At 44.0% G+C, this 15,793-nt stretch overlaps 1 protein-coding gene across 1 annotated transcript in view; it reads right to left on the bottom strand.

Annotated features, from left to right (window-relative positions):
- Positions 1 to 968: 968 nt before the first annotated feature.
- LOC147978316 (uncharacterized) overlaps positions 969 to 15,793 on the bottom strand; it is a 44,841-nt gene continuing 30,016 nt past the window's right edge. The window contains exon 4 of the mRNA XM_087516565.1: positions 969 to 1,247. Coding sequence (XP_087372691.1) covers positions 969 to 1,247 — 279 coding nt within the window. The remainder of the gene's footprint in view (positions 1,248 to 15,793) is intronic.

Below are 15,793 nucleotides of genomic sequence, written 5' to 3'. Positions count from 1 at the left end.
GCCACACAGGACCTCTGGATTTGGCACTCCTTTGGTATGCCAGGAACTCACAATGACATCAACGTGCTGCAGTGCTCCCCTATCTTTGCCAAGCTTGTTGAAGGTCATTCTCCTCCGGTGAACTTCGCGGTCAATGGGCGGCACTACAACAAGGGGTACTACCTAGCTGATGGCATCTATCCGAGATGATCTACATTTGTGAAGACTATCTCAAACGCTATGCCAGGAGGCAAGAAGTCCCACTTTGCCAAGGTGCAGGAGTCACTAGTAGAAAAAGGGACATTTGTCCCGGTTCGTAGGGCCCATTTGTCCTGGTTGGGGAACCGGGACTAAAGGGTCGGTACTAAAGTCCTATACCTCTAGTCCCGGTTCTTACACCAACCAGGACAGATGGGCCTCCACGTGGCCGCTACGGCGAGCCCAGGCAGGAGGGCCTTTGGTCCCGGTTGGTAGCACCAACCGGGACCAAAAGGCATCCACGCGTCAGCAGCTGGCAGGAGCTGAGGTTTTTTTTTAAAGAGGGTGGTTTTGGGGTGGGTTAATTTAGGGTGTTAGCTAGCTAACAGAGAGAAGTGTTCTCTCTTATCTCCGTGCTTGGTTTACCAACGCTACTACTATGCCTAAACTTGCCTTCGATTGTAGTGAAGGCAATATGTGTGGTGCATGTCAAAAATAATACTAATATCCTAACTTGATCAAGTTTGGATTAGTACTACTTTCGACATACATCACATGTTGCCTTCACTTCAATTCAATCCATGTTCATTTCACCCACTGATATATATAAAAAATTCTTCATGCTCGCATCATGCTTCATCATAATAACAAGTCCTACTAATCATCATCATACAACTTCTACTCGTTATTAATAACAAGTCATACGATCATCATCCTCATAGTCATCGAACCAACCCAACTTAATTGTTCTTAGCACATGATCATTATGAGGTAGGACCTAAATACCCTCTTTAAGGTAAAATAGTATAAAACAATATAGGCCCTGACTCTCCATCATGGAGAATGGAGATCATCCTGTCTCCAATTTTTGCGCTTCGCTTTCTTTTGCTTCCAAGTACCTCCTTACGACTGTCCATACATTTTTTCCATTCTGTGATTTTCATGTCTCCACTTCTTTTAGAAATTCGATATGGAAAGGTGAGAATAGTAGGATGACCTGGCTGTATGTTCAGAACATCAAGGCGACCATTCTGATACATCAGATGAGGCACACAATTATCCGGGATTTTCTGTTGAAAAACATAGTAATAACTTCGTAGTTAGCAATGTAGTTAAGTTTTAAAAGAATTTATGCAAAAGATGCACAGATGTCGTAATAGTAAAAAAATCTTACCATAGCATCTCTATGGATGTTACCGTAGTTCAACACGTGCACTAGTGGCACATATTGATCATAATGTGGAGGAGTTATTATAGATATTGTAATTCTCAAGATCAGTACAAAATGCGACCAGATGATTTTTCTCCTGATAAGTTAACTCAGAGCCATCGGTGTAGTAGGTTCTGTCTACCATGTTCTGCATATTGTTTGAACAATGAAAATAAGCTGTCAATGGAAATAAGTTGTCAACTTTTTCGAAATGGACAATATAAATTAGTTAATAACTATGTTTGAGAAACTCACATAGAGGTAGAATTGAAAGAGTATCAACAAGGACCCAAATGTCCATATTGTCTTGGTTGATGTCAGGATCACCAAGATCCATGGTGACAAGCATACCCTCACAAAAACCATACATCTTGAAAAGTGCTTCCCAATTTTTGCAACTAAAATGAGTTACGCTCTCAGAATTATACATATTTACTTCGAAGTCCACATCATGATGGGTCCTTAGGTGAATTTTCTTTGTTTCGAAATTTTCATGGTCTTCTAAATCCATCCTCTCCAAGACATAGCGTCTTGCATGGCATGGGATAAGCTACTCGAATTGTAAAAGATGAAAATTACACGCCGAAATAGTTGAAGTCATGCTTAATTACGAAAAAAACACTTTTCGTCGTTGCGTACCGTTTCAACATCGAAGGTCTCCTGGAGCTTAATGCTGAAGCGCCGATCTTCGTCCAGGTGAGGCCTGTCGCACAGACCTCGTCGTTGTTGCACCAGCGGCACTCCCCCGGGAGACTTTCGTCGTCCGATGACGACATTTCCTACGTTCATAATTCAAAGATTAAACATGTACAATTCAATATATGTACTATAAAAATGAAAATACACTACAAGAAATATGTTAACTTATGACCTTCTGTCAGTGACCTCGAAGAATTGGTCATAAATTTATGACCATTTTAGACCAATTGGTCAAAAGCTGTTCAGGGGGCTCCAAACCCTAAACCATTGCGACCATTTTGGTGAGAAAGGTCGTAATTTCCTCACACGAAATTGTCACAAAGCAAACAGTGCTAGTCCGCTGCCTTATTTCTAGTTGTTAATGACCAATATGGATGGTCATAGCCTTGTAGATTGTGGTGGGTTGTGATGACTAGGCGCCATCTCATCAGTTTTGCCTATGTGTCATGTCCATGTGACAGTTTCTGCCCTAGGTTGTGAAGCAACCTATATTTCTATCATTCCCAAAATTCCCCAAAAAATCTCATAAATTCTTTGGGGCATATCTTCATCAAATATGTAAAAATCCTTCCTTGCCTAGTTCAAAACTAATTCAACAATATTCATTTTCCTATTATGTTCACAACAACACTTTATGAAGGAAGTGCTATTTATATATTCTTGATTGCCCTCGGAATTTTTGGGCACTCTTTCCTATCCAAATCATTACCGCATGACAAAATTCAGCTCCATTTGCCTAGCAAATCTTCCTCGGCAAATTTCCAAAGTTTTTGTCCACCTAGAAGCATTGTGAAGGAAGTACCTTTTTTATATCTCTAAATGACATGAAATTTATACAGTTCCTTCATATGCCCAAATTATCACCCTCCTCCAAATTGCAGCTCAGTCAAATTATCTATGTGAGCCCAGGTTCAATTTATATTTTATGACCAAATTGGCACGTTGCAAAGCAAGTGTTATATAGACCCTCCTATTACCCTCAAACTTTTCGGGCACTCTTCCATACCCAAATCATTGCCACATGATAATATTCAGCTCAATTTTCCTAGCAAATCTTTCTCAGGAAATTTCCAAAGTTTCTACCTCGAGAGAAGCTTTGTGAAGTAAGTACTAGCTAGGCTTACCCAAATGATCTGAAAATTTACCAGCGCATGACCATACCCATGTAACTTACCTACACCAATTTTTAGCTCATTTCATTCAACCAATCTCTCTCACTAGTTTTCCCAAGTTTTTGTCCATAGAAGAGCACTGTGAAGGAAGTACTACTTTGGCATGTCAAAATGATATCAATTTTCTACAATGCTTTCCTATGTCCAAATAACCATCCTCCACCAAATTTCAGCTCAATCCATTCATTATTTTGAGCCCAGCTTCAACATTCATATTTTTGTCCAGTGTGGTAATTTGCAAAGCAAGTACCACCTAGGCTCCTCCTTTTGAGCTGAAAATTTGTGAAGACGGTCTTCTTAGTAACTGATCATCCTCAGCCAAAACTCACGCCCATTAGCCATGTACATTTCCCGTACCGCTAATCAAACACTTGGCTGCTAATTTATGTTTGAGCATCGACCGGTCTCCTCGTGAGAATCTTATGTTGTAATTTTCTTCCTAGCACCTACCTAGGGAGTGCCCAACCCACTAGACATGCCTAGGCTTCCCAGAACACATGACAATGCCACGGTCACGCGGTGACCATGCGGTGGGCATGCGAGTTTACGCGCTCTAGAGTTGGGGGCCTCGGCCACTGCCCAAACCTCGACGTATCACCACCAAACCATGTATTTATGATTAAACAGGTACTTATGTAACTATAAATGATTTTTGGAAAAAATAAATAGTAAACTATGAGGCAGCTGCAGTTCAAATTTGACCCGCTTCCAACTGAATCGGCGGGAATTAGTCTTTTTCACCAGAGGTGGATCAAAACTTTTGACACCCAACCATTTTGTCAATTGTGCATTAAATATGGCCTAGTATTTTATAAAATTGATTTCGTCCAATTTTGCAACAAATATATGATAGGTCCTTCACAAAAAAAACTCATTTCGGGCACTCGGAAAATGGAAAATGTATTTTCCGTGCAAAGAAAATGAAAACTCCCTTAGGCAACATTGTTTGGAATTCCAAGATGCACCCTTGTGCACAATATGAGATCATTTGAACAAACTATGCCAAGAATGTGGCCCTAAGATTTGACTATTTGGCTTGAAAGCCATGAATCTTCACGCCTGATAGCTCATTTCTGAGAACACTTTTTTAAAATATTTGCCGTATTACAAGTTTATTATTTTTCTTGGAAACATGGTCACATATAATGATACAACGCGAAGGATTTCCAATTTTTTGATTTTTTTTGAATTTTTTATGCCCGTTTCAAAATGCGGTCAAAACGGCGGGTTTGACCGTTCCTAGGTAGTGGTTGAATCTTGAAATTTGTTTAGTGTTTCTCCGATTAAATAGATACTTATGTACGTAGAAAAGATTTTTGGAAAAAATAAAGAGCAAACTACGAGGCAGCTACAGTTCAAATTTGACCCGCTTCTAGCTGAATCGGCGGGAATTTGTCTTTTTCACCAGAGGTGGATAAAAACTTTTTACACCCAACTATTTGGTCAATTGTGCATTAAATATGGCCTAGTATTTTAGAAAAATGATTTGGTCCAATTTTGCAACAATTATTTGGGAGGTCCTTCACAAAAAAACCTCCTTTGGGGCACTCGAAAAATGGAAAATGGTTCTTTCGTCCAAAGAAAAAGAAAACTTCCTTAGGCAACATTGTTTGCCATTCCAATGTGCACCCTTGTGCACAATATGAGATCATTTGAACAAACTATGCCATGAATGTAGCCATAAGATTGATCATTTGGCCTGAAAGCCATTGATCTCCACACATGATTGCTCGTTTCTGAGAACACTTTTTAAAAATAATTTCCGTATTACAAGTTTATTATTTTTCCTGGGAACTTGGCCACATATAATGACACAATGCGAAGGTTTCCCAATTTTTTGATTTTTTTGAATTTTTTATGCCCGTTTCAAAATGTGGTCAAAACGGCGGGAATGACCGTTCCTAGCTAGTGGTTATATCTTGGAATTTTTTTGGTGTTTCTCTGAATAAATAGATACTTATGTACCTAGAAATGATTTTTGGAAAAAAATAAAGAGCAAACTACGAGGCAGCTACAGTTCAAATTTGACCCGCTTCCAACTGAATCGGCGAGAATTTGTCTTTTTCACCAGAGGTGGATAAAAACTTTTTACACCCAACCATTTGGTCAATTGTGTATTAAATATGGCCTAGTATTTTAGAAAAAATATTTGGTCCAATTTTGCAACAATTATTTGGGAGGTCCTTCACAAAAAACCCTCTTTTGGGCACTCGAAAAATAGAAAATGGTTCTTTCGTCCAAAGAAAAAGAAAACTTCCTTAGGAAACATTGTTTGCCATTCCAATATGCACCCTTGTGCATAATATGAGATCATTTGAACAAACTATGCCATGAATTTAGCCATAAGATTGATCATTTGGCTTGAAAGCCATTGATCTCCACACGTGATTGCTCGTTTCTGAGAACACTTTTTTAAAATAATTGTCGTATTACAAGTTTATTATTTTTCCTGGGAACTTGGCCACATATAATGACACAATGCGAAGGTTTCCCAATTTTTGGATTTTTTTTTGAATTTTTTATGCCTATTTCAAAATGTGGTCAAAACGGCGGGAATGACCGTTCCTAGCTAGTGGTTATATCTTGGAATTTTTTTGGTGTTTCTCTGAATAAATAGATACTTATGTACCTATAAATGATTTTTGGAAAAAATAAAGAGCAAACTATGAGGCAGCTACAGTTCAAATTTGACCCGCTTCCAACTGAATCAGCGAGAATTTGTCTTTTTCACCAGAGGTGGATAAAAACTTTTTACACCCAACCATTTGGTCAATTGTATATTAAATATGGCCTAGTATTTTATAAAAAATATTTGGTCCAATTTTGCAACAATTATTTGGGAGGTCCTTCACAAAAAACCATCTTTTGGGCACTCAAAAAATGGAAAATGGTTCTTTCGTCCAAAGAAAAAGAAAACTTCCTTAGGCAACATTGTTTGCCATTCCAATATGCACCCTTGTGCACAATATGAGATCATTTGTACAAACAATGCCATGAATGTGGCCATAAGATTGATCATTTGGCTTGAAAGCCATTGATCTCCATACGTGATTGCTCGTTTCTGAGAACCCTTTTTAAAAATGATTGTCGTATTACAAGTTTATTATTTTTCCTGGGAACTTGGCCACATATAATGACACAATGCGAAGGTTTCCCAATTTTTTTGATTTTTTTTGAACTTTTTATGCCCGTTTCAAAATGCGGTCAAAACGGCGGGAATGACCGTTCCTAGCTAGTGGTTGAATCTTGGATTTTTTTTTGTGTTTCTCTGATTAAATAGATACTTATGTACCTAGAAATGATTTTTGGAAAAAAATAAAGAACAAACTACGAGGCAGCTACAGTTCAAATTTGACCCGCTTCCAGCTGAATCAGCGGGAATTTGTCTTTTTCACCATAGGTGGATAAAAACTTTTTACACCCAACCATTTTGTCAATTGTGCATTAAATATGACCTAGTATTTTAGAAAAATGATTTGGTCCAATTTTCCAACAATTATTTGGGAGGTCCTTCACAAAAAACCCTCCTTTTGGGCACTCAAAAAATGGAAAATGGTTCTTTCGTCCAAAGAAAAAGAAAACTTCCTTAGGCAACATTGTTTGTCATTCCAATATGCACCCTTGTGCACAATGAAAATGTTTCTTTTTGAATTTCTCATATCATAAAACTGTTTATATGATTTAACACCTTTTTTGAAAAAAAAATATGGTTCAACACCTTATTTTTAGTCGATTACGATCAATTTAGAAGGTCATAACGTGTACTGGGTTCTGATTGGCCCATGGGCATGTCACGCGGATCGTGCTCACACACCGTCGGATGCTCTCGGATCCGACGGCAGCCCTTTATCCCTCACCCCCCTCTTTGTCTCAAAAAAAACTCCCTCAACTTCTCACCCCAGGAACCCTAGGGCTCCAGATCTGCCACCCACCCCGACCCTCCCCTCGTCTCCCACATCGCCGCCGCCACCCCGATCTCTCCCCTTGTCTCCCACATCGCCGATCCACCCCGAGCCTTGCCGTCGGCCATCTCACCCTTCCCCTCCCCCCGCGCCGCCGCCCCCACCTTCTCCTTCCTCTCCCAAGGGAAGGGAAGCAAGGGAACGGAAGCGAGGGAAAGCCGGCAAGGAGTTCGGTCGAGCGCCCAGATCCACGCCGCCATCGTCGACCTGATCCGTGTCCTCGACCTCGCCACCGCCAACAAGTCCGCCAACGAGCTCTCCTCGCACCAGCGCAAGGTCTTCCGCGTCGCTGACCACGCCGGGGTCGCGCTCGCCGGCCTCACCGCCGACGGCCGTGTCCTCTCCCGCTTCCTCCGCAACGAGTGCATCAACCACGCCTTCATATACGACGCGCCGCTCCCCATCTCCAGGCTCGCGCTCCGCCTCGCCGACAAGGCTCGGGTCCGTCCCCGTCTCCCGTCCTGATCCCCTTTGCGATTTTCCTGCCCCGATCTGCCCGCGCGCTTGGGGTTTCGTGCCGGAGGGGTACCTTAGCTTTAGGGGCTGCTACCACCGCCTCCTCCCTCCCCGCGCCTGCGGCAAGCGCTCCTCGGCACCCCTCCTCGTGCCATCAGATCCCCTGATTCCGATTTCCTAGTGTCCTCATAATCCCTTGGTGCCTGATAGATGCTAGGGTTAGCTATCCTTCGATGTGTGTTAGTCTGACTGATGGGACGCCCTACTGTTTATGCTGTCGTGCCCCGTATTAGGGTTCAATTCAATGCAGTTTCATGCAATACTATTAGGGTTCAATTCATTCGGCTCTGTTTCATTGCGATCCTAAATACAAGATGGATACTCTACCACGCTGTGTTGTTTTGCTATGCTATTCATTCGGCCCATAATAAATTCCTTTTTAGGGCATTCGATCTTGTGCACCTTTCAGTAGTACTCATATGGTTTTGCTCTTTTTGCTTTAGGAACAGCTGATGGTGTCTTGATATCCTCGCGGATCTGACACGCGGGGTGGTTTCAACCAAAGGTGCGCTGCACCACCTCGAGGAGGGGGGCATCGGGGCGGCTACGCCGACCGAGGTGGCTACGTGTATAAGGGCGGTTACGCCAATCGAGATGGCTATGCGGATCGGGGCGGTTACGCTGACCGAGGTGGCTATGGAGATCGGGCGGTTACATGAACTTCTGTGATGCATCACTTTCTTTTGACCCAGACTTTGAAGAGATTGAGGATCCACGGGATAGGCGCCCGACCAGGCATCAGTATCATGAAAACCGTAGCCATGAAGAAGAGCATTATAAAAAAGATGTTGGTTACCGAGACGAGCCTCTATGCGAGCGCAACTTATCTGATCGTAATAAACGAGAGGAAGAAAAACGTAAGGCATCTAGCGGCCCGTCAGATCTATCCATTGGTCGCGTCTCCAAAAGCAAGAAACATGTCTGCTCTCAGGTAAATCATTGGTACTTCTGCTATATTGATGCAGGATTTTTGATCAAAATATCCTTATTGCAACTCATGTACCCTTCACAGATTGGTAGAGTTTAGCATATATGCGTACTAGTACTGGGTTTTTTTTTTTTGAGGAAAGCGTACTAGTACTGGTACCTTTTTGTTTTAAGCAACAGATAATAGTACTCAGATCAATCAGTATGCGTCATGGGCCGTTTGGCCAGCCGTAATCTTTTCATCCAACTCAGGCCAATAGTCTAAGTTTAGACTCAGGGCCCAATCCTGCTGCTTCGCTTACCCTGGTCAAACGACATAGGAACTTTCATAAACAAAATTCCCCTTTCCAACTAACACACGCCCTAATTCTCAAAAAAACTAACACACGCCCTTGTCTAAAAAAACTAACACACGCCTGAGGATTCATGGGCCGCACTGGGTCGCTGGCCGCCACAGCGGACAATGCTCAACATTCTCGGGACTCGGCGTGCGCCACTCTCAGTCCCATGCTTTTAGGGCATGTACAATGGTTCTATCTTAAGACTGCCACGTAGGATAAATGATGAGGTGAAAGAGAGATAAATCATAAGAGAAGACTTGTCTTATCTTATTTAAAAGACGACAAGAGATGATCTCTTAGCAGAATTTGTCTCAACATGTTTTTAGGAACAACTAATTATTGAAGATAAGGCTAAGAGATGACCCATTATAGACATGTTTTTTTGTCATCTCTAATTACATGCAAAACTTAAGATAAGACTATCTTATCAACCATTGTACATGCCGTTAGCAGCCGAACCGCAATGGACGAGATAGCCGCGACGCCTTTGGCACACAGGTTCGTGGGGCAGGGCCGTACGTGAGACCAAGGTGTGGCAGCGGCGTGGCACGGCGGTGGACGCGAGGCCGAGGCGCGGCAGCATCATGGCATGGCAGTGGCGTGGCGCGCCGCGAAGCCTAGTTTAGTCAAGAGGAAGGCCTTTATGGTACGTTTCGGCTCGGGATTAATTTTTATGCAATGGCTGCTTAATTGCTCTGGCGCCCTTCAGCACGACAGTGACCTAATTGAGTGTGTCGTCAGCTATATTGCAGTGATGGGTACAAGTATGCGTGCCACGGCGTCGTCAGCCGTACGGAAAAGTATGCGGACATTCAGTCGGTGACGACCTGAAGCTGGTGTCGGGCAGAGTTAAAATGCCCAGCTATAATAGTAGGCGCAGTCTGCAACTGATAACTTACCACTTTCCTTAAATCTGAACTAGAAGTGTGTTCTCTCTTAGCAGAACTTGTATATTCAAAATGTTTGAAATGGTTTCAGGGTACCTGACCAGCAAAAACATACTCCACACAAGGAGACACTTTGTCCTGTATAATTTAGCACTAATAATCCAAGTTATGAGCTAGGCATAAATAGTGGGTGTTGCCTCGTGAGCTCCTCATATGTGCCAACATCCATGATAGCTTATATTTTGTTCAGTCCAAAGAAGTTGTTGAGAGCATAAGCCCAAAATGAGGCCTTTAGCCCTGTATCCTTTGACACTAGTGAATAAATTTTCATCTTGGCAAGCAACAACTATTTCATGAATATGTAGCTTCAGATTTGAAAAGCAATTCCTGAGATGTTTTCTTTCTTTTAGCAAATCCGAATTTCCCCGAGTCTTGACTAAAAGTGATAGCCTGACATTTCTATGTACATTATTGTTCTCACTGAATAATGAATTATGTTCTTTTTACATGTTGTGAACATGTCTTTCATGTATGTTGGTTCGTCTCTTTCTTACAGGAAGATGCAACGACTGCCAAGGCTACCGAGGTGCTGCCCCCAGCTCCAATAATGGATACTAGTGGTCAAGATGGGGCTGATGACTCACTCTTAAATTGGCATGCAAAGTTTGAGCCGCAGCATGATAAACCATTGAGGGCCGTCAAAGGCGTCCTCACGGCGTTCTCAGTTTTTGGTGGATAGTGTGGAAGAGTGCATCACATCATGCCTTACACACATGGACTTGGAAAGAAGCCCAATAGTATTAGTAACAGCAAGTGCACCTTCAGAGTCAACCTGCTTGGTTCCTACTCCTCCTATTGCCGTCGTGTGGCTACCATGGATAATCTTGATGCTGAGATCACACCGTCTAAGGAATACTCGATACTAGTGTCCTTGGAGCCCACAGTTCAGGAGGTATTATTTAGTGCAGATGGCGCACTTGGCTATCCCACATCTACATTAGCTGAAGCATTCATTATAAATCCACAGAAAGCATGGTTAAACAATGGCACAATTCAGCTGAAGGCCGAAACATCTCATTGTGATAAGCCTACTGATATGGGCATGTGCACTGTTAGTGTCCAAAGATGATAGAAACATCTTGACACGTGATGGAATTATACGCGACATCCTGGGCTCGCTGCATGAGATCCCATTAAAATGGTCGTTGATACAAACTTTTTTATCCTTCTTAAACTCAGAAGGTCACACCTTGGTGACAACCCAGGGAGAGATGCATGGGATTTCCCCTTTTAGCTCTATTGTTCAAGGGCACATCTTCGTGCTGCTTTCGTAGCTGCTTGGTTGTGTTCTTACCGTTCCCACAATAAGAACACAACCAAGCAGCTATGAAAGCGGATGAAGATGTGCCCTTAAACAAATGCCATTGAACCGCGTCACTTGGTTTGAAAAGTACACACCAAAAGGCCTGGAATTTCCACTGTCATCACTCATTCTGAAATTTAACCTTTCAAGAAGTGGGTCATCAACATCAGCATAGAAATTTGGAGGCAGAGGAATTTAGGGGGCTGTTATCCAATTCTACCGTATCCATCAAAAAGTAATCAACCCATTCAGGTTAACAAGGCCATCTTCCCCACTATCACTATCAATCTTGCTTTTGCGCATTGTTGTATATGCAAAAAATAGTGTAGCTGCCACCTCATCTTGAAAACAAGAATCTGGGACGTATTCATCATACACACGTCCTGATATGGGATCCCCATAGAATCCTGTAGCGCTAAAAGGGGAAATCCCGTTTCTGGCTGGGTTGTCACCAAGGTGTGACCTTCTGAGTTTCAGAAGGATAAAAAAGCTTGTATCAACGACCATTTTAATGGGATCTTATACAGCGATCCCAGGATGCCGCATATAATTCCAGCACGTGCCAAGATGTTTCTATCATCTTTGGACACTAACAGTGCACGCGCCCATATCAGTAGCTTATCGCGATGAGATGTCTCGGCTTTTAGTTGAATTGTGCCATTGTTTAACCACTACAACAAAATTGAGATACTGTGACGAAAATCCTCATGACGGTGGTTGACAAGGTCACATATGTACCTAATGTGTGACGGTCTAGAGGCCGTGTCACTGATTTTTGTAAATCAGTGACGATTAATGTCATTGAATCGACTCGAACGCTGAGCACCACCTAGCTACCAATTTCTATGACGTTTTGGTAATTTTCATGACGAACTTGCTATAGTCACCGACTTACAAATGTAACTACTAGTAGCGGGACCTGCCATATCTGCTTCACTGGTTATTGAGTGGTAGGACCAACACGTCGTGTTTTTTTATGGGACCCATGTGTCAATTTTGGTAGTTGAATACGCCATAATTTCTTCATAGGTTATTGTGTGATGCCATTATTTTTTTCAACCTAATATAAATATGTGGTGGCCAGAAAAAAGTTCATTAGTAGGATCGTGAGCTGATGAATATGACGTTGTTGTTGTTTCTTTTTTTTGAGGGGTGACATTGCAGTTGTTTCGCCCCATCTCAAAAAGGTAAATACGAGATTGGTTGGGAATGATTTGGTAGGAGGATTTTTCTACGGGACCTATGCTTCAGTGTTTCTCTATGGGGTCCACATGTAGGACCCATGAGAATTTCTTTACGGCGTATTGAGCAATGTAAATATTTTCTGAGTCTAATATAAATAAGTAGTGGCCGAAAAAAATGCTCATTGGTTGAGCTGGTGAGCTGATGGGTATGTCAGTATAGTGCAACAGTTGTTTTCCTAACAGAAAAAAGTACTCCCTCCCACATTGTACTACACGACCTACGGTAGGAATATTTCCGAGGTGAACATTTTGATCTGTTGGTATTTTTCCCTATTCTTGCACGGCAAACATTTGTATTTATGTCTAACCCACATGTAGACCAGACTTTTTTTTTCAATGTTCCATAATTTTTTGATCAGATTAAACGCGTATATGGTATGTTTTTCCGAAAAGAAAGATCCCCTGGTGCCTTTTTATTTTTTTTATTAGCAGAATATACACAAACATGGTATGTGCCTTTCTAATTTTTCTGCTCAAATTATAGACATTCATCGTACGTGACCAACCCTCATTTTTTACCCCTATAAAAAACACTTTTTTTACGTGAGCGTGTCAAACCCACAATTTTTTCTAGTTTAAGCATATAATTTCTTCTCCCCTGCGCGCCAAGAATTAAAATTTTAAGTTAATTAGGCTCGATGGCAAAACTTTCTCAACGAAGCCCAGTTAACTACCCATAGTTCCACCCTAATCCCCATTATCTCATCTGGCGTCGCCCCGGTCCAATCTTGCGCCATCTCCTTCCTTTCACCGTCTCGATCCAATCTGCTAGCATCCCCTCCGCTGCTCCTCTCCAGCAGCCCCCATGCTCCCACTCCCGCCCCGTCCACGTCCGCCGCCCCCACCATCGACGCAACAACCACCGCCACCGCCGCCATCGAGACCGCGGAGGAAGCCGTTGCAGCACCGATGGTGGAAGAGGCGCCGCCGACGCCGCAGGCAGCCGCGCTCGGTAGGAGCAGCCTCTGCACGGGACAAATCTCCACATGATCTGGTGACGCAAGCGGTCGACCCACCTGAAGAACTCCGTGTCGTGCAGCGGGGGCAGCGAGCACGGCCGGGGACGGCGAGCACGAGGGCGCATGGGCGGTGGTGGTCGGGTGCGGCGGGGGCAGCGAGCACGGCCGGGGACAGCGAGCACGGGGGCGCGTGGGCGGCTGCGGCGCAGTGGGTCGGGGCAGCGGCGGCGGCGGCGCAGTGGGTCGGCGTAGTGGGTGGGGGGCTGAGAGAGATGCGATCGATTGGGCTGGGGAATAAAGGGGATTGGGGATTTTAGTGGGGGGAGGCTTAGCAATGGCGCACCCCCTAGCGGTGCGCCATTAGAAAAAAAATTGGATAGCAATGGCGCACCACCCAGAGGTGCCCCATTAGTAATCTTTTTTTTGTATAGCAATGGCGCACCCCCTAGCGGTGCGCCATTAGTAATCTTTTTTTGGATAGCAATGGCGCACCCCCTAGCGGTGCGCCATTAGTATTTTTTTAGGATTTTTTATTGCCTAGCGGAGGGCCGGCAGCGGCGTCTTGAACCTTAGGTCTCGCTCGGGGGTGGAGGGAGGGGTGGGTGGTGCGCTCGGCCGATTCCATTCGGGGAACCGAGCGAGGAGACAGGGGAGGGTGCGGGGGGTCATCTGCGGCGGTGGAGCGGGGGAGGGTGCGGGGGGTCGGCGGCGGCGGTGTAGCGGGGGAGGGTGCGGGGGGTCGGCGGCGGTGGTGGAGAGGGGGAGGGTGCGGGGGGTCGTCGACGGCGGTGGAGCGGGGGAGGGTGCGGGGGGTGCTCGGTGGCGAGGGGGATCTGGCGAGGGGGGATAGCGATCGAGATGGAGGGGGATCGAGATCGAGTGTCCTAATGAATATTCAATATTTTTTCATATTGAATATGAAAAAAAATATCATCAAATTTGAAAAAATATTCATGAATTCAAAAAGTGCCCATGAAATTTAAAAATATTCATGAGTTCAGAAAATATTAACAAATTCAATACTTTTTGTGATTAGGAATTCAATACCATATTAAACATAAATAAATATTCATGAGGACACTAGAACAGAAGAAATATCATTTCAATATGTCGAAATACAATCGAGAAATGAAGGCTACAATTTAAATACAATCAATCTTAGCTAGCTATCTGTTCACAATCTTCTTGCCCTTATTTTTCGTAAATAGGAGTTTTTCTCTTGAACGGACGTCCTTTAGATATGGTGGTCCTGCTTCTTCTTGTGGTGTATGCTGCTACTTCATCGTCGTCGTCATGTTCCATCTTCGGGTCGCCGTACTTGTCGAAGTCTTGCTCATTGGCAACTCCATCCATTCTGATGATCTTCCTTTTACCTCTCCTCACGACAACACGACTGGCCTTTGACGGGACGGTAATGAAGAAGCATTGGTCCACTTGGGAAGCCAGTACCCATGGCTCATTTTTCACGGTGACGTTTGCGGCCGCGGTCTTGGATTTGGCTTCGGGTATAACCATGGTGGTGAAATACCGGTCTTCTTTTATGACGCTCTTGGCCCATCTGACATGGAACATCGGGACCTTCTCTCCAGCGTAGCTCAGCTCCCAGATCTCCTCGACCCTTCCGTAGTATTTGTCCTTGTCGTTACCGGTGTAGGATTCCATCGTTACCCCGGAGTTCTGATAACCATCGCTCTTCATGTCCTTTCCCTCGGTGTAGAATGTGTAGCCGTTGATATCGTACACCTCATACATCATCGGGTTGTGCTCGGCGCCCTATGACAAGGCGAATATGAGTTGTTCTTTCGCGGAAGAATCCTCATGTAAAGGGTATGGCAGAAGCTTCTGCTTGAACCAACGCGTGAAACATGAGTTGTGCTCTTTGATTATAACTCCGTCCGTCCTCTATTGGCCTCGGTCATTGTACGTCTTCTCAATAAAGGTTTTGTGCTCTACCACCCAAGGATCGACCACGTCTATGTGTTGTAGCGCGACTAGGTTTGCTCTTTCAAAGTCGGCGAGTTGACCCTCGAAGTCGACATGCATTTCGCGGCGACCCTCACGGTGACCCCATCCAGTGAGCCTGCCGAGGTGCCTATTGACGGGTAGACCAACGGGGTTCTTGATGCCTAGATAATTCGTGCAGTAGGAGATGCACTCTTCGGTCAGAAAGCCCCTGGCTATGCTTCCCGCTGGACGTGACATGTTGTGAACATATCCTTTGATGACACCATTCATCCTTTCGAACAGCATCATGATGTGCAGGAACGTCGGCCCGAGTTGGATGATATCCTCCACGATATGGACCAGCAGATGCACCATAACGTCGAAGAATGCGG

Source organism: Triticum urartu, chromosome 3A, assembly GCF_056163025.1.
Source record: "Triticum urartu cultivar PI428250 chromosome 3A, HENAU_Tu73, whole genome shotgun sequence".
Classification (NCBI taxonomy): domain Eukaryota; kingdom Viridiplantae; phylum Streptophyta; class Magnoliopsida; order Poales; family Poaceae; genus Triticum; species Triticum urartu.
The sequence above is the reverse complement of the archived record's forward strand: the minus strand, read 5'-3'. Positions and strand labels throughout refer to the sequence as shown.